Source organism: Seriola lalandi, unplaced genomic scaffold, assembly GCF_002814215.2.
Source record: "Seriola lalandi dorsalis isolate HSWRI2012SDOR001 ecotype SW California unplaced genomic scaffold, Sedor1 jcf7180002054898, whole genome shotgun sequence".
Taxonomy (NCBI): domain Eukaryota; kingdom Metazoa; phylum Chordata; class Actinopteri; order Carangiformes; family Carangidae; genus Seriola; species Seriola lalandi.
Window position 1 is genome coordinate 5,249,650 of NW_019525450.1, and position 20,472 is coordinate 5,270,121.

The window sequence follows — 20,472 nt, forward strand, 5'->3', positions numbered from 1 at the left end:
ATGAAAAGCCATAATATGTCTTAAGACACTGTAACGTACACAAAACATATTTCATTACATATCAGGCTTGTGTTTTTTAAGCTGCCCAGTATTTTTATCAGCAAAATGTACTTTTCAGCCACGCTAGCAGCATCACTCTGTGGATGACGATGTCAGTCTGTTAGTCAGCCCATCACTTCGGTCCAGACTGAAATATCTTGACACATATTGGCATTTACTAATTACTTTGGGGATCTTCCGATTTTCCCTCTAGCGCTCCCATGAGGTTGACATTTTTGGTTTCTAGTAAAATATCTTGAAAACTGATGGATTGATTTCCACAGAATTTTGGATTTTGGTGTGCACATATTTACACACACACACACACACACACACACACACACACACACACACACACACACACACACACACACACACACTGCTGCTAGCATAGCTATGACTCTTAGTCTTGTTTACACAAGCGTTTATTATTCATGTCAACATTTGATTGGAAGTTTCTGTTATTTGCAGTTATAGCTTTGATTTGCTTCTTCATTGAACTGTTACTTGCCACATACTTTAACCTTATTCAACTTTTATTATAATCATGTGCTCCAGAGTTCATCTTTCCAGGTCCTGCCAAAACGATCCATATGCCCTGTGGGCTTATATCATTTTAACCGATTAACGCTTGTAACGTGTGTGACACAGTGTGTTATAGCTGTCGCAATGTACAAAGTACACACTGTGACTTCCTTTCAGTAGATGACTGTAATATACAGTACTATGCAACTGTAATGTAATGTTCGGTTGAAATTTCTTCAATTTCAGGTATTTTAGGTAATAAGTGGTTCTTTCATATTTTGTACAAGGTATTTCAGTACAGAACTAAATGGAGGTGGATAAATGTATTAATGTATTCCACATCACTGAAGAAAAAAATAAATGTATTTAACTTTTCATGCTAATGCTATAGCTCCATTTTAAATGCTTTAACCCATAGCCCATAGTGCAATAACCACTGGTGGTTAACACTGTGCTCTGCATTGTGCAGGAGAAGGGAAAGTTGGCAAAGTGCACTGTGTTAAAGCTCTAAGAACGCATGGCATCTGGCCAAAGAGCCCCTGTAACCAAGACTCTACTCTGTCTCCTTTGTGTCCTCGCTGGAAATACAGTTGCCTTGAAACGTAAAGTCAAACTAATATTACAGTATTCTTGACATTATGAAACCAACAGCAGCCTCTCTGTGCCCTCTGTAATCATATTTTTGTAGTATATAGAGAAAGGGAACCCACACAGGAATCCTTATGCTTCATTACAGTCTGATATAAGTCAAGATAAAGTCATTTCAGTTCACCTCTGATACCACGCTGTGTTACTTTAGCGGTGAAACAAACTTATAAATGCAACAGTTAATCAGGGGTTAATGTCAGTGCACCCAGTGGATTCAACTGAAGCCTCTATACAGTTTAAGAAAAAGTGGAGCTCCACATGTTTAAGGAAACTAAATAAACCCAAGTTTGAGTGAGGTGTCTTTTCCACTAACAGTACCCAGTGTGTGTGTGGTTTGGACATGGAGAGGAGTAAGAGGGAAGCAGGAGACAGAGAGATGTTATGGTAATAAACACAGGAGGAGGTTGTATTGAGTATTGTGTACTCGCACATTACTTCCACTGAACTAGCAACCAGGCATGACTTTTCAACCACATACTCTTCCCAACAGACTCTGAGTAGAGACGGGTAAAAGATAGAGACATGGAGGGGAGGAGGAGGAGGAAAAGGAGGGGGGTGGCTTCCTCCACGCTGTCCCCTCTACTAGCATTCAGTTGGCCATCTCCTTCTTAACCAAACAGCCTGGTTGGTCCTAGTCCTCTGAGTCCTTATGCCCCCCCTCTGGCTCCGGAACCCTCGTGGTCTGCAAGTTTCCTGTTTGTCTGGTTGAAGACCTGGCCGTTTTACTCCCAGGCGGCACATTGGGAGGGACGCAGGAAGAGGAGGAGAAGGAGAAGGAGAAGGAGAAAAGCACAAGAGAGAAGGACAGAGGGGAGGTTGGCGGGGAGAAGGCAAAGGGAGAGACACTGAACACTCCCGAGTTGGGATTGATTTACTTCATTAACCGAGATTACAAGTTTAACTTACAAACCAGAGGTCAAAATTTCTCATTAACAAGGGGACCGTGGAGAACCTCAGGGCTTGGAGACCACTCTTATTACTGACTACACATTTCAATCTGTCTTTGATGTTCCATGTCTGCCTTTCTACCCCCTCTTTCCCCCTCCTATTTTTTGGCAGCGAGGTTGATTTTAATTGTAGCTATAGAACAGAGCATAGTTTGCCTGTAAGCCAGCCTCCACATCTGTAGTGAGTGCAGCTTTAGTGATATTGGGTGCAGTCCATAGCTTGGGGCTAATTTTAATGGCCCCCCCCCCTCCCTCCTTCATTGGAGACTCAGATTGTTTTCCACGTGATTCCTGTTAATTTAGCTGGAGGAAAGGGCATCAGTTTTCCTTGTGCTTTTCCCCCTCTCTCCCCATGCCTCTCACTCTATTGCCTCACTCCTTCTTTCTGATCTACAGCCTCAAAGAAAGAAGGTGAAATGAATTCAAATGGAAAAATAGACTGTGCTCACTATTAAATCGCTCGCCTACCTTTGTCCCTTGTATTGCGCCTGGTCGAGGCAGATAGGAGAAAGGCAGTGTGGCTGTACAAACCAGGGCAATTTAGCTGCTATTGTCGTTTTGACGTCAACAAACAAAGCGCTTCCTTTGATGTGATAAATGGCCCAAGTGCCTGGATGATAACTCTGTGCTCATAAATGTGTCAAGGATGTTTCAAAAGCTCTGAGCATGTTTAACACTGCAGGACATTGTGCGTCGAGGCAATTTTTACATCGCAGAACCTTCAATGCGAAACCTTAGATGTACTGAAGTGTCTCTATCTGTCTTTCATAAGCTACTGTAGCAACACAATTTAGTCAAGATGCACCAAATGTGAAGAGAGGGAGATCATAACACACAAAAATCAATGGAGGGGGGGGGATGAAACAGTGAACAGTAACAGTCAAATCATGTTAAAAGTGTGAAAGGACTGAATGCAGAGGGTGTGATGGAACAGTCATTGTGAATAAAGCTCTGTTTGACAAACTGTATCCCATCCCTGACACACTGAGCTAAAACCCCTCTTTATCTCTTCTACATACCATAAACAAATAGTGATGTGGCAGGAGAGAAGCAGAGGACTGGAGATTTTACACAGTCTACCTATAGCTAAAGTGTTCGCTCTTGTAACTGTTGAGCTGCAGTTGCAGCAGTGCTATACAGATACTAACAGTTGAGCTGCAAAATACATCCAAAGAAATCCAGAAAAAACTGCCTCTGTGTGCATTTCCTGTAGAAGTGTATGTGATTTTGGTTCCCAAGATTTCCTTTTTCAATAGCTCAACACTTTTTAATCAAGCAATAAAGCATTAGTGTCCACATCTTCAAGCTAATATCGTTGAGGGCAAAGGTCATTTGTGCCTTCATCATATTTCCATCCACCTTCAGCTGCCCTTTGTCCCAGCTCCTCATCCCTCCACCTTCTTCAAGGTAGCTCACCCTTGACTTTTGTGCTGCACTTCAAACGCATATGTGTGCTGATTGGAGGGTTAGGGCTGAAGGATGGGGACTACTGAGCTGGAGGGGGGTTTTTTTGGTGTGTGTGTGTGTGCGCCTGTGCAGTGACCCACCGCTGGGGCCACAGCAGGCCTTCTTCCAGAGAGCCAGCCAGCAGCCCCAGCCATTGGCTCCTTGGAACTAATCCACCCTGCGGAGCCCTGTAAGGCCCCCTTTGTTCCCTCCTGCAGACTAGATCAGGCTGGAGACAGACACTCCAGTCTTGACTGGCTATCAGTTTCACAGCCCGTGGCGATCCACATCCAGGCACAGGCCCAAGTCCGGCCAAGCCACCATCAAATTAAAGGTGGGTGAAAAGGAAGTGGTGGGTGGGTGGGGGGTTGGGTTCGGGGGAATGGAGCGAAATTGTGTCACCTGAATTCCGTCACAGTCCGAACATGGTTGAAAGGTGTTCTGACGACTGAAAGAACAAGCAGGAGAGAAGGAATATTGAAGATGAGGATTTCAACGGGAGTTCTGCCTCTCGGTGAACAGAGCAGGATCTCAACAAGGCCATTATCTGGCTCCTAATTTGAGCTCTGGCACAGCACTGAAGGGCTGCCTTTGTCTAGGATTAATGCGGAAAGCTCAGGATGCGATGTCAGAGGGAAATAATCAGCATGGGCCCTTCATAACGTTGGCTGCTTGTGCTCCTGGCCAGGGCCCCCGGCTCATTTCTGTGGAGATGAAATCTATGACAAGCCCCTCAGTGAAGCTAAGAGCAGGCAACAGTCCAGTAACACCCACAGGCCTCCAGGCATCCTGTGACCCCCTTAGAAAAGTCACATTCACTTTGCTCTGGAGAAGGGAAAGAGAACGCCGCCGGCGCTTCCAGCCCATGTGAAATGAAGAAATGTGAGGAGGTGAAAACGAAGTGAAAATAAGTTAAGATTCCTCCTCCGCCCCCTCTGCAATCACTCCAGAAAAGGGGGGGGGGGGGTACACTATGACTTCACTTCTTTATGCCCCTCTAATTAAACATGAACAGGACATTAAAAAAGGGGGAAAAAAATAGAAAAAAAGACAACAACTCAAGCATAATGTATATTCATGTTTATGTTGTATAACTGCATTTGGGAAAGCAGTTTGAGAAAGCTTTTTTGAATGCAGCAGAAGGTCGCAGGCTAATACCCATCAGGGTAAAACATTCTGAAAGAGGTTGGCACTGCACTCAAGGACCAGAAGTAATGCTTTTATTTTGTTATTTATGCTTTTTTTACCGGGTGCATTACTATGCTCCTCTGCAGCATATTGCTGCTAAGCGAAGGATGTGAAGATGCAACTCGATAAGTAGGTTATTAAAATGACCAATTGACATTCAAAATTCAGGCTTATTTTAGATTCATCATATTTACAGATGAATATGTGGAATTCAAATGTTTCCCCCGCCTTAAGGAAAATGTGACTTGGTACAGCAACTGTGCATGACTTCATGTATGACCCTGTGCTGGAGAAATATGATACTCAAGTTAGTGCTCATGGAACCTCAAACAGGAGACGTCTCTTATAATAACACAGTTCAGCTTAATTAAGAGCAGACTGGGCAAGTCTGTGTGTTACAGGGAGTATGTCACCATGCTCCCTGTAACACACACAGATATTTCCTGCCATCTTTGTCACGTTTGCTGACTTTGATTGTGGAGAGTGGCTTATTAGACACATTCCTAAACTTGACTAATGCTAAACTGGTTAAGCATGAAGAGGATGTGTGGTATCAAGAACACAATGGCTCTAAAACAAAAGCCTCAGGGAAAACGGAGGCCAACAAAGGACATTATTCCACAAAACAAACCCACTCCCTGGTGCCTCCAGAAAGGTATTGGCTCATGACTCTAATCGGAGATTTCAGATTTGTTCATCTTCATCCACTTTGTAGATGAATAAACATGAGAACATCGCTGCACACTGTGTCACCAACCCAATAATGCATTACCAATAATGCATTTCACAGCTCCCTCACCAAACAACCTCTGTTGTACAGACAAACTGAAACTGAGTTCTCAGTCAATCAGGGACCTAAGGCAACTGGGGCGAAATATAAATATGAGCATATAAATATGAAATAAAATGAAGCCAAGGCATCTGGTTCATCTCATCTGAATTATCATTAATTTTTATAATTTCACACAGTAAAATATTTTAATGCAGGATGATGGTAACCCATTAACCAGTCCATGCACATCACCCACAGTGAAGTAAAACTTGCAAAACTCTTGCAGCAGGTCATTTAATCTTTCCCACTATTTTCACTATTTTTTGGATATGCTGATGTCTAATATTGTATCTTTGAGTGCTACTACTACTGTGAAACCATGTCTAGCCTTTAGCTTCTCTTATTAATGATTTCCTATTCTTGATTGGTGGTTTTGTGTTTGTAAATGTTGTTCTCAAATGTGCTTAAAAACTTGAACTTGAATCCTATTAGAATCTTAATTAAACAATGGTCAAACACTCATTTATCCGTTTACCATTGTTATTGTGATCTGATTACAACAGAAAATAGGAAAGGGTTTTTGAAGAAGGATTTTTGTGATTCAATTTTTATTAAGATTCAAACAAAAGTATTGGAGTGGTTTGCTGAGCCACATGAAAAATAAAGGAGTGGTATCTCATACACTGACTCTCACATTCTGTTCAGCTCAGTAAACTTTACAGTGTGTAGAGAGTGTTAGAGAGGTTACTGTCATACCCTCTCAGGGACTTTTATTTTTAATTCCAATCTCCAAAACTAGTGTCAAACTGCAATGTCACGGCCAGCTGTGGGTTATTGATCAACTGTCCTGAGAGCAAAGTCGGTCACTGCATGTATGTTAACAATGTCAGAAAACTCTTGCAACTATAAAGTATCAGGTTTTTGGCTACTGTACACCTTGGCCTACAGACACATGACAAGTATGGAGCACTCTGTGGATCAGGAAAATATCCAACATTAAAACAAAGTGAATGAGTATTCAGTGAGTCATTTCTTGCATACCATCTACCAACCCTCCGTGTTTGAACTTACCACAGTCAGGGATGACAGCGCAAGAAAAATTACCACTGAAAGCTGCCTACACAAAAAATATAATGCAAGGAATTTATTTGAATTATTTACAATAGAGAACAGTATTCTTTGTAGGAAGCCTAGGTAGGTTGTCATTATGTTATGCCAATATTTCATTTCATCATCACAAATTAATCCTACTCTGCTTGTCCTTGAAACTATCATGAATGGTAAAACATATTCCCTATTAAAGTATAATGGAAATAAATTGACAGTTCCCACTTTTGAAGTTTTCTTCTTCTTCTTTTAGAAAGATTTATATCAGTTACTGGGGAAGCTGCTGTTGTCAAGAGTAGACATCAAGTCAGCGCTAGCAACTAGTCAGGGACAAAAAAAAATTAGATAATAGAGCCATTAAGTGAGTCTGCTTCTTACCTCGGTCCCTGATGGGGTGGCCCCTGGTGAATCCACCTTGCGTTTTTTGCGGGGTCCAATGGCAGCTAGTGCTGTAAGGTTGGCATCTCGCTGCCGCATCTGCGCCAGTTCCTGTTGTTGCATCTGGTGACGACACAGGAACACAAAGATTAGAAAATATCCCTCTGCTCTATACATGGTGTTGTGTTGCCCCGGTATCACATGTATCTGAAGTAGAAAGTATTTCATTTGCAAGGTATCAATATAGTGACTGCCAACCTAACATTTAATGTCTGCTGAAATAAAAGTGAATTTTACACAAATATTTGTATGTGTTATATGTGAAAATGTATGATACTGTATGTCCTACAGGTGTCGGCTTTGAGGATTACAGTGGATTTGTCTCCATAAAACAAATTCATAACCAACACCCACACCCAAAATAACCATCTATGATACAGAACAGCTTTAAATGAACTTTTCTACTCTGTAGCTCAGATGATCTCAAACTTCAAAACATCGCTTTCTCTCTCTCTGAATATCTTAACCAAATTAAGAAGCACCATGACAGTTATTTTCAGTCTCACAAGTGAACCAGGAAACACAAGATTTGAATTTCAGATCACACAGTTTCAATTTGAGGAGCATTTGTAACCAAAACTGTCCCACTTTAAAGCTCTGCAAGACCGGGTGAGAATGAGTGAACAATGAGACGAGAGTGGGACCAAATGCACAAATTAAAATATAGGAGAAATGTATCCATCCATGTATTGTCTAAGCTCTCCTGAGCCGAACAAAATGGAAGCCTGTTGTCAGCCATTAACAGAGCTTCTGTCAAAGATTGTGTATGTGTGCCTGTGTATGTGTGTATGCGTGTGTAGTCACAAGGTCCCATCGTGATTTTTGCACTTTGTGATATATACGGGGGAGGTTGTGGGGAGGCACTGCCCAAGGTAATGTCATGTCTGGCCGCAGGGCTGAGGGGGACCCAGCGTTGCTTGGAGCTGCCCTTTCTATTGGGTGGATGTGTGAGGGCCTGGGGCCATGGCACAGAGGGTGTCTACACTCCCTCCAACATGCAAACACAGTACACACACACACACACACAGACACACACACACCCACACACACACACGCGCGCACACACACACACACACGTGCCTATCAATCTTGGCCACAGCACAGGGAATGCCTACCCACCAGCTTGCCTGCATGCCTGCCCGCTGGGGGAGAGAGGCCTGGGTTGAAGCGAACAGGGACAATCAATGTGCGCTTTCATGTCTTTCATGTTCTTTTATGTTATCTCTCAGCATGTGTTCGCTGGGCGCTGGTGTTTGTGTGCAGCACATATGTATGGGTTCTGATCAGGGGAAAATTTCCCGTTACTTTCAGATGGCGCACTGTAAAAGGTTGCTTTGGTGTACAAAGTCTGATCTAAAATGTGCATGCACTTGGCTCTGATTTTTTGCTAAAACCCCGCTGGCAAGGCATGCCCTTTAGGGTGTTGCCACTTCACATTTAGCACGGCGGAACTGTTGAAAGATCCAAACACGCTGACAACACAAAGTAGGGAAAATAATAGCAGTGAGTACCAACCAGCTGAATATCTAAACTGCATTCACTCTGCCTTTTTTTTTTTAAATGGATAGAGGTGAAAATAGAGATACTGCAGTTAAAACGAATACTAACTAATAGCAGGTGAATTCAGGGAGTGTTGAGTTGGGAGTCAGGCTCTTAACACTGTGCAAATACAGTCAGACACTGGGGATCATGACTGGATGTGGCAAACAGGGTGGAGATGATTATTGCCGCTGTCCACATGGCAAATGTAGCATTAATGTTATCAATGCTAACCTTATTAGGCCTTGCCACAAACAACACACAAATCTCTCCAGGCCTGAGAGAGCGATAGAGAGAGGGAGAGGGAAAGAGAGAACGAGAGAGGTCCGCTATCTCACTGATGGCACCAGGATGATCTCTGCCTGGCAGTTGGCACCAGGCATGGGCTCCCAGCGCCCACAGCAACTGCCTGCATTTTCAGATTTATGACTGTATGATAAATGAAGACTTCATTTTACCATCTGCAACCCTCCAGTCTGCGTTTCCTGTCAGTAAAGAGGCCGCCATGACACTGGGAGACTGATTTCTGATTTCAATCTGGTGCCACGATGCCGAGTCTACCGTCCTTCCTTCGATGACTGCCAGCTGATACAAACCAGAGTTGGGCCAGGCTTTGATAGATTTGTTTTTCCCTTAGAAGTTTTTTTTTTTTTTTACAACTACCATTTAATTCAAACATTCACATCAAGTACATTCAGACACACACAGGTGTTCAAATGCTATGGAGCAGTAGCAGCAGTATGAAGGAATGTGGATACATGCTGCCTTCAAACCATTTTAGTCCTTAGATTACTGTTAACATGAGCTCACACACACACATATATATATATATATATATATATATATATATATATATATATATATATATATTGTGTTAAGCAACTCTGGTGTTAGGAAAGCCATCAATCTCTTTTAGTGAATTTCTACGTGTTATGGAACTGGTCATGATTGTACAGATTGGTATTGTTGCAACATTGAATGATTTTGCCGGACACCTCTTTGAGATATTTAGATTCCATTAAAACAGATATGGAAACAAAACTGTGACCTACAAGTACAAGTACAAGACTCTCTGTCTACTTTACGGACTACCCTGTCAGCAACCATCTCCAAAAACTGCAAAGGTCACTACAGAGATTAATTCCAGAGTGGGAGAACAACCAGCTGGCAGGATGCATACATTTGCCAGATCCGATCAATGGTACCACATAAATATCTGCTGCTCCAAAGTCACATAAATACCAGTGCTTCCAGTCTGCCTGTATGCCCTTTTGAAGCAGCGAACTGGGATTTGTCAAGTCAAATTATTAGCAAAGGTCAGGAGATGTAGAACATTTTCAAGATACCCACAGAATCAATCAACAGCTTTGTTACAAAAAGGTTTTAATCTAGATGCAAAAAGCACAATGTGATTATGTTATGGCTGGCGTGGTGAAATGGGACGTGTATGGAAATACAAATATGAACGTCTCCGGGGAAACACTTGTCGCACTTGCACAAAGCTCTCCAACAGATGTTGAGTGCCTTGCTAAGTGCATATCAGTTAACTCCATGATGACATCACCCAATGTTTTAGGACAGTAAAAAATGCATTACCCGGCACCCACCCCTAAAATACAGCATCTTCTTTCTGGCAATGGATCTGACTGACACATGGTTGATATGCTTGAAATATCCATCAGGATGCCAAATTACATGTATTCATCAGACTACTGGTGTCATGGACTTATGTCCTGGAAGAGTCCTACAAAATCCATATTTAAATCAGACTAAACCTTCTAGTTTGAGCGTAGTGGATGTCAATGTTTATCAGCAGTGGTTTTCAAGTTTAACACACAGCGGCTGAATCAGTACAGCTGGTGCTAACAAACTAAAAGGTGGGTTTGAGTAAAATCACAGTTAAATAATGTCACATTACTAATGTCTGTTGTTGTCTTATGGACTCATCTCCTTTGTTTTTGATCACTACATTCAAATATAATATACATTCATTTCTCAGAAAGAGGTTTCCCCTAATTCACAATTTATCAATGTATTAACAATGATTTAGGTAGTTCAGATGAAATCTGTTGCTTTAATTTTATAACAGCCCACCTCACATTAAATTTACTGTAAGAAAAAGTCAGTGGTCTGCACATGTTTTATTGTCTTCATGCAAATAATTACGAACAAATTGTGCCAGTTAAAATAATCAGATCCATTTGGCTGTCTCACCATTGTTTTTTGTCGTCACCTGTTTCCCACATCTTGAATTATTTACGTCTAACTTCAAGCTCTGTGCCCTTAATAGATCGGTAAAAATGTCTGTCAAGACCTAAATAAGAAATAACAGTCCTTGTTCTCAGCACAGAATAAAGAGCAGTATGTTCTCTCATGATGCAAAAATGTCCAAAATCCGGCAAGAACCTCAGAGCGATGTTATATGCTTGGAGTGAAGAGGAGGATGAGCTGCAGGAGCCATGATGGCCAACCTGCCATTCTCCATCTCTGCTGTTTTTAACAAAAGCTTTTCTCTCCCTCCTCCCTCTCTCCCTCCCTCCTCCTGGCCTGAGGGGCTGCTCCTGGCCCCCCAGACGCTTACAGACAGATGTCCTTGGTAGAGCAGAACACGCTCTGCTTGACGTCACAAGCAGCTAGGGGGCTGTGAAGGAAGCTAAAGGGCTCTGTGCCCTGCAAAGACCACAGTATAAAAGCCAGACCATGGGTTTTTGAGTTGGCCTGTCTCTTACCCTCCCCCTAGCCAGCTTTGGTCCAACAAGACACAGCAGGGAGCTTCTCAGTATATAGACATGACATATGCCACCTTGGTGAAGGCTTTCATTTCCCCATACATTTTAAATAAGGGTTGGTAGCTCCAGTAGAAATAAAATCCCTTGTCATGGCTCTAACCTTTGTACTGCTAATCTATATGCTGAGCTAAATTCATATGCATACACAATGATAGGAAACCTAGCTATTGTCAAACGCTGAGGGGAGCCTTCTCAAGAGACTGCTGCACTGAACGTTGCACTTTCTGCATTGTATAAAACCTACACTTAAGAATACTAGCTAACTCCGCTGGTGTGGTTACATTAGCACAGTGTTAAATTAGCACAAGTAATATTAGTATTCAGTGTTAACGAGCAATGTATGAGAAAGGCTTGAAGGATTTCACTCACACTGTATAAACTACACTACTGTACAACCAGAAACTTCAAATCATCTTTCTGCTGTCAGGTACATTAGGAGCAGGACAGACAGGTCTGGTATCACAGGACATTGATATGCTACCAGCTCCACATAAGGCAGCATCACTGACAGACTGTGAAGTAGATAACTGATAGTGTAATTACAACAATGCCAGTTCGGGTCCGACCAGGACATTTATTTCATGTTGTTTCTCCACATTTACTGTCACCTTCTTTCTCTCTGTCAGCTATCAAACAAAGGAAAAATTCCCACAAAGACAGTAGCAGTGGATTTTATGCCATGGACAAAAAGCATGATGTACAAAGAGGCAGTTCTGATAATGCCACACAGGTTGTCATGTTGACATGTTGGTCTGTTGGTCTGTTGGTCCACACAGTCATATATTTTGGGATGCATGCAAACTGTTAGCATACATGTGGGCAATTTTTGGGCAAATTTTTTTTTGATGATTTCAACCATTTATTCAGATGATTAATTGATTAAGCTAAAGCCAGAAAATCCAGAGGAATATTTAACACTTTATTAGGTTTTAGTCATGCTAAAAGCAATGTCCGCCTGTTGGCTTCTCCGACACTTAATAACTTAATATGGACATCCATGGTCCAATGGGATAAATCCTTATGACTTTGCTGATCCTCTGACTTTTCTTCTAGCGCCACCATCAGTTCGTCCAACACTTTGGTTTAGGACCAAATACCTGCAAAACTAATTACAATATCAGTTTTGTGCTAATTAATTAAGGTTAGCGTGCTAACATTAACAATGTTACCATGTTAATATGCTAAGATTAACTAAGGCTTAAACTAGGATGTTGACCATGATAAACAATATAGCTGGTTATCATCATCATGTTACCGTGCCGACGTTAGCTGCGTGCAGCCTCACAGAGCTTGTAGCATGTCTGTGGACTCGTGTTTTCACATTAATTGTACTTCATTCACTATTTGATGACTTAAAACTAGACGCAAAACAAACAAATATGCATAAAAAATAACAATGATTAATCTCAACAAAATGTCTTAGTTTGAGTGTAACTTAAGATCAAATGTCTGTGTAGAAATGTTTGATGAATGATGCCCAGTGGCCCACGTTCCTTTGTGTAAGTTTCCTACAACTAAACATGAGTGTGTGTTGACATTTTACGTGCTTTATGCATGTCTGTTACCCATGGACCTCATTCACCTGACACCCACATGGCCGGCATTATGAGAACATCTGTGAGCTGCATCTTGAGGCCTTTCTTCATGTGAAGTGCCTGGCAGTTAGTTCGCTGCAGGATGAAGAGCCATTTGCACTAACCAATCAGGTTTCACTTCTCCATCTGCACTCAGACGCTACAAAGAGACGAGTTCAGCCTCAACCTGCTAATGCAGGCAAGTCTTTGTGTTAAGACTAGATAGAGACATGTATGACTTCATCAGTAGAACACAGTAATTACATATGGCAGTGTCCCTCAAGCTCAAATATTGAATATTGAATTAATATATAAAAATATATGGGCAGTGTGTGTATGATGTTAAGTGCTGTACTGAGAGCTGTCATGTCTATAAAGGGCAGTTAGTTGCACTGTATTGTATACTGTATTTATATATGGTATATAGTCATATGCAAAAACTCTATATATATCACCCAGTTGTTTCAAGCCATATGTACCAGTATTGACAATTTTCCTAATGTAAATCAATTTGTGTTTGCACTCTTGCACTGACACCAACCATCTTCAATAACAGATAATAAATCAATCGATATTTAAAAAGTGCTCTGAAATTCTGTTTCATCACCTTTTTCAACACATAAATCTCCAAAAAATATTTCAGTAAGTCTGTTTGTGATTGTTATATTTTACCTACGGAGATTAATTCAAAATACATGCACGAGCTAATAGTCTTGGCTCAGAGTACTCCATTTCCTCTGAAGCTGTGTATGTCAGAAGTGTTTCCAGGGCCAAGGACCAATTATTCAGAGCCTTCAGCCATCCCTGGAGCTAAGGTCATTATATGAGTGTCACTATCATGACCCTATGGTTCCTCTTCATCTGCAACTTATTTGCAAGAATTAAACCGTGCATGGGGAGACTGTGTAAAATATGTGGATAAATTGAATGCGTCTAAAAGACTCTACGCCTCTCCTTCAGAGTGAGTATCATTTTTATAAATAATAACATTTGCGCTTCACATTTTGGCAGGGAACAGTGTTTAATGAAGGAGCCAGAAATCAGTGTTAAGCAGATTCTGACGGTGTCACACCGGAGCGACAGGGGGAGAGTGGTGATCATTAAAAATACTGCTTATCTAAGGGAAAATTTCCTACTTTAAATGTTCTCTCGCTTTGTCTCATTCTATGCTGCCGTGCTTCGTCTAGCAGTCTTCTCTCTCTCTGTTTCTCTCTTTTTTTTAACATTTAGATTCGCCGCTCGTCACCTTCTATTGATCACACCTAATTTGCATCCAGGAAAAGATGAGAACTCAGATATTCACACTCCGAGAGAGGACGATCTCAATGATTTATTCATTTCCAAATCAAAAAAAAAAAAGGAGTGAAAGGAAGGTAGATGAGAAGGGGAATCTTCATAGGCAGCAGGCGACTAGCAGGCTCTGAGGCTGGGCTCCTCTTCCCCACACCGCCCCCAGGCACATGGTGTGCAAGTCCTCCTAATTAACAAGGTGAATCATGCTGCCGCTCTCTAATTAGCCAACATGACAATCTAATGGAAACATGCAGGCCGAGCTGGCACACTTAGCATCACCTCACAAAGACCCTCACTACTGTCCTTCCCATATGAATTCCACAAAAATGACACCTCAGATTTTAGATGAAAAAAAATGGGGGAGAGTGGTTCAGGGAAGTGTGTTTTAGGGAGAGGTCAGAAGGGAGAAGCTGGCTGGTGAGGGTGAGATTTTTTTTCTTCTTCTCTGTTATCCTCCGTGTGCATGGTTTTTGTTGCCTAATTGAAACATGTCCTGCCTCCTGCCTCCCTCTCACTTATATCCCAGGCACAGGAGGCTGGCACCTCGCCACCAGCATAGCTCAGCATGCCCAATTCCCCTGTCGCTCGAGTCCCAAGGAGTGCTCCAGCGCACAAAGAGAAAAGTGAACCTACAGGCTTGTACAGCGAGGAGAACGAGTCGCTATCTCCCTCTGAGGCAAAAAAATCTCCTTTTTTTTTGTTGTTTTCCTTCTCATTACAGCACTTTGTAATATTCGAAAACACACAGGAACACCAAAGGTACTTTTAAAGCCCGCTTCTTCTTTTTTTTTCTTCTTGTAATATGTCTTGAGGTGAAGAAAAAAACTGAAGTTGAGACTACCGACAACAAAGCAACAAATAAAAATAGGGTTACAGTGTACTGTTTAGTAGCCTGCACATCTTGAGGACCTACAAAACAGACCTTTCTTAAGTGATAATTAAATTCACATCAACATCTTGTATCATTTTCTGAAACATTAAAATCTAATTGAAATTATTATATTAAATAAAAGGACACCTGCTAAACTAAAGCAAAACCTAATTTGTAAAAAAAAAAAAAAAAAAGGAAACACAGTGAAGTTCATGAGCATAATGTTCTTCTAATCACACTCCTGCTTGTTGACCATGAATGCTGCTGCTCTACATCTATAAGGTATTGTGTATCAGTGAGGCCAGAAGACAAGAATATAACAACTACGAAGTGGGACACACAAAACAGCAGGAATTCTCTTTGAAAGTCAGCACAGAAAAGGGAGAGAACGTGGAGGAGGGTCGCAGGCTTTTGCCCCGGGGCCAGCCTAATGGGGGAGAGCGCCTCTTTGAGCAGAGCAGTTTGTGGAGGGCCAGAGGATGAGAGCCTATGAACTTGCAGATATAACTGGCCTAATAAAAACTAAGGGTCTGCTACATTGTCCTCTGACACACAGGAGCCTCTCCTCTCAGGAGAAGTGTGAGGCTCTGGCTGTCGGGGCTGAAAGTGTGGGTGGATTCCAGTCTCTCAGTGACCTGGTCACTTGTGGAGGATGCCTAGCCAATCAAGAAACACGTATGTGTGCATTAAGGCCTGGTGCATACTGGCTGAGCAAAGGGATTGTGATTTTAATAACATGTACATTAATGTGAACAATTTTGTATTATGTGAGCGGCGTGGCTTAATATGTTTAATTTGATCAGGGTTGTGCATATGTCACATGAATATTAGTCTAATTTGATTCATAGGATTTAACATACAGTATATGCCCGTACAGCAAGGAAGGATGTATAACTGCAGGCTTTTAATTGGAGCCATGAAAGGTTCAAAGTTGAGCTTGTGCAGAATTATTTCGGTGGAGGTTCAAGACATTTCAAGCAATGCTGCTGCATCAAAATGGGCAAAAAAAAAATCTCAATGCCTGAAGAAGAAAAATATTTGAGGAAAATTATTCTAACAAAAACCTCTGAGAATCCCATTGGACAGCTCTCGGTTACACACAAGTCTTCTGGAATCACTCTGAGCAAGAAGTGGAGTGTTGCTGCAAGGGAATGGTAATGTGGAGGAATGGGAAAAGAATAGAGAGGAGAGGAGCAGAGAGGAGAGGAGAGCATGGACTCCCTCACACATCATCTAAAGGTCTGGCAGTGATTGGGCTATCAGTTAGAGACAGACTGTGTTAACTATTTTTTAACCTTTATTTATCCAGGGAAGCTTGACTACGCTCCACGCTGCTCTCTAGCAACATGGTGTTACACTCACTCACACCACGGACTCGTCCTGTTGACTCAGGCTAAGAGAATGTGAATCAAATACTGAAAATGTGCATGTTCAGTTTTAGCACTGACTCAGTCACTTGCTGTGGTGTTACTTTCCCCCTCCGCTCACCTGCAGTCCTGTCTCATATGTTTTTATGTCTCTTGATTGTTTTATATTGGTTTTCAAAAAATGCATTTACCATAAATCATTTCTGAATAATTTATAGTTTTCAAGACATTACATTGGGGGACTGTGGCCTCAAACACCTTGACATTAAAGCAAGGTTAATGTCATACTGTTACGAAGAAACCTAAAAGAGGCCCCCTGGTGGCTCAGGGGTTAAGACACTGACCATGAACCACAGCCTCTCTGGTTCATGTCCTGGTGTCATTCTTTATCTCTCTCTCTCTCTCAACTCCACATTTCCTGTAGATTAGAATACATCACTTAAAACTGTGGGTGATGTCACATCATTTAATTTAATCTCTCTTACTACTTGCTGTAGTAAAGATAAATGAAAAATATTTAACATGTAAAATAAAGGCACCTTCCAGTTTTGGCCAAAAAATATTCAAAACGCCAATAATCAGGAAGCTACTGAGAAAACTCACCACAAATCTCACCACTATTTCCAGTTAATAGTTGCTCTGGAGCGTTCAGTCATACAGTATCACATGATCTTCAAAGCGGACCTTGTGGTTTGATTGTTTTCTCTACTGCTGTTTACAAGCTCAATAATGAACTTCAAATCTCAGTTTGAAAGTTGTTTTCATATGAATTTGTGTAAATTATATATTCTATAAATGAATGTGGTTCTAAATTCATTCATAATATAATTTTTTTTTTTTTTAAAGTCAGAGGGGAGAGAGGTAGAAAATAACACAACCAGTGACACTGCCCATCACAACAGTGAGCGAAGTGTCAGCTCTGATGTTACTTTAGCTTAACTAAGGTGGTGAATAAATCTGATTCATATTGTCCTCACTGTACTTGTCCTTGTTCACCTGTAGCTGTGCATCTGTAGAATCATCTGCTTCCCAAAGTGTTTTTTTTAATGTTTGTGACGTCAAACTGATTTGTCCAATTAGCACCACAGTGGGACTTGGGAGCGCACAGTGCTTAAGCAATAGTATATGATTAGCCAGCCCACATGAACTGTGCCATACGGTGGAAATATTAGTGGTATTGGCACGACATGGTTTGCTTCCGCAGCTGAACAGACCCTAACAGGAGCTTTTGGCCAGATTTTGGCCAGCTGTAGTAACCAATTTGTCTTTCCCCTCTCCTCTCCCCCCTCTTCTCCTGCCCTCTCTCCACTCCTCTTCCTCCAGTTCACTCGTTTCCTGCGTCCACTTGTGCCTGCAGACGCAGCTGCGATGATGAATCTGTGGCTGCAGTGTGTCTGTGTGTCTGACATTGTGATGTATCTCCACTGGCCTTAACTCCCTCTCTATCTCTCTCTCCCTCTCCTCTTCCTCCTCCCCCCTCAAGTCTCCTTTTCTCTCCATCTCTTTGTCTCTGTCTCTCTGTCTCATTCCCTCTGTCTCTCTCTCTCTCATTCTCTCACTCTCAATGATTAGGCATTGCCTGGCCTCCTGCCTCAGTGATGGAACAGACAGAACACACAGACCCACCACTAACAACAACAACAAACAAGAACTGAGCTCCGCGATTTGCCCATTGATTTTCACTGGGGGCATTTCTGAAATAGCCCATCTGACCTTTCGGCCAAATGGTAGTGAATGGAGGAAACACAGGCACTAGACTGCTCTGCCTCTCTCACGTGAAACCTCTGCCAGCGACCATCTGACCAGTAGGTTGCTGGTGCAAATAGAAACACACAATTAGAGGCCTGGCAAAATAAATGTACAAGACTAAAGGACCTGCTGGAGCGACCTAGAGCCTACAATGTTCATTATACCCCAAAATACTGAGTAAAACAGTGCATTGATGATTTTGGTATTCCTGGTAACATTGTAGTTAAGTTTGTCCTGAGGTCAGATCTAGAGAAAAGGCAGTGGAATCATTAAATATGATTTTAAAAAGATTGTTTCGCCTCTGTAGCACAAACTCAGCTCTGTAAACTTAATGGCCATGTGTTTGCTAGATTGTGAGATATTTTGTGACCAAAGCTAACATCTCGGCCTGAGGGTGGAACAAGCAGAAAGCTCATGGATTGTCCAAAACGGGAAGGGTTCATCCAGTAGGGAGCGTGAATGTGTTCAATAAACGGCACAGCAATCTGCTTTCTCGTGTTTCAAGTGGAAGCTTTGTCCTGACGGCGGCACTAGAGCAGGCGATTCAGTGAGGTGTGCTTCTCCAGGGGGGAGCCGGAGATAGGATGAAAGGAACCGGTGCATGACAGTGTTCAAAATGTATTAATTATTTTGGGCTGGTCACTGATTTGGCCCGGTTATCAACAGGGTCAGCAGTTGGAGCAGCGTCTATGGCGCACAGCTCATGGGGGATGTTATGGTAACACTTATCACTTCACCGCTGCAGTTTGCATTAAAAGCTGTAATCGTTGTTGAAGTCATGATTCAATCATATCTGAACACGGATATAAATTTTAGATTTAATGGGAGTTTCCAAAGATACCATTATCTGTGATGTCCGATGCAAATGAACATCTACAAATCTGCTCAGAAATCACAGGAAAAAGAAAGTTCCTTATAACTCCAGAACTTGCCTGAGAATCATCACAGTTTTAAATTTTTGTTTGGTATCAAATTAATCCAGTGATATTCACATCTAGGGGTACATTGTAAACATGAAGTGCTAATAGCTAATTTGGCATATTTTACAGCATCTAGTGTCACTTCAGTAAAGGAAAAGGTGGTCAATCCCAGTGTTATATTGACTCTGGATCCCACCACCCACACATTTTAGATTATGAGGTAAAAATCTATTCAACCAAACTTGATCTTATATATTTTTTTCCAACCTGTCCTTATTGTCACCATGTTCATGTTTATGGACTGTGAAAAGGTAAGAACTAATAATACTGTTATGCTATTAGGCTAAAGGAGAGCCTCTAAGCAATGCTAGTGATTTAGCCATTCAGGCACCTGCGATGTAGCATGTGTGGAACTACAGGGTGTGAGCGATATCACCGTCTCAGAGCAAAACAGTTTCACATATAAAAACCTGGGTATGATGAAGGATTGTGGCTACACATAGGAGGTTTGATTCCTCCTCTGTTGCTCCTCTGAGGTTTCTCCCCTCTTTTGTGTAGTTTTTCTAAATCCAGTGGTTTAAAGATGAAGGTGTTGCATCTTGTACAGACTGTAAAGCCCTTTGAGGCAGAGGCCTGATTTTGGGTTATGTAAATGAAATTGCTTTGACTTGACATTCAACCTGAGCTTGACGGTTCATACCATTCATTTGCTGCTTCTCTGTTAATTCCTGATCATCGGCCTTCGCACTAGACTCCGGTCTGCAGCGGCATTTTCACAACACATTGCACCTGCCTTTTTAAAAACAAATCATGCACCAGCCCAATTTACACGCCGACACTTAGTTCAAGTATATAACACGCTGTAATTCCTTCTCTCCAAAATGGTGATTGTTTGGTGGTGGTGGTTGTTTTGTGTGTGTGTGTGCATATGTGTGTGTGTGTGTGTGTGTGTGTGTGTGTGTGTGTGTGTGTGTGTGTGTGTCTGTGTGTGCATGATCAGGGAGAGGGGCTTAAAGAGAAGCTGGCTCCTCTGCCCGTCGCCTGGAAGAGTAGCTCGGGCTCATTATCCTGATGAAATTTGCGCAGATGTGTGAGCTGCCGACAGACTCTGCAGTGACACAAACAGCCAGCTCTGTCCCCTTGAGCCAGTCAGGTGATGAAAACTGGAGAGGCACGGGGGCTGAGAAACGACGGCCATTAAGCAAAAAAGAAAGAGGTGAGGGAGGGTGGAAGCGGGGTGTTGTGTGTGTGTGAAGGTGG

General features: G+C 42.0%; 1 protein-coding gene across 2 annotated transcripts in view; it reads right to left on the minus strand.

The window, feature by feature from the left end:
- LOC111672326 (transcription initiation factor TFIID subunit 4) overlaps positions 1-20,472 on the minus strand; it is an 82,010-nt gene that overhangs the window by 16,990 nt on the left and 44,548 nt on the right. For both annotated transcript variants that reach the window (XM_087180227.1, XM_023429733.2), the window contains one exon: positions 7,051-7,173. In XM_087180227.1, coding sequence (XP_087036353.1) covers positions 7,051-7,173 — 123 coding nt within the window. The remainder of the gene's footprint in view (positions 1-7,050; positions 7,174-20,472) is intronic.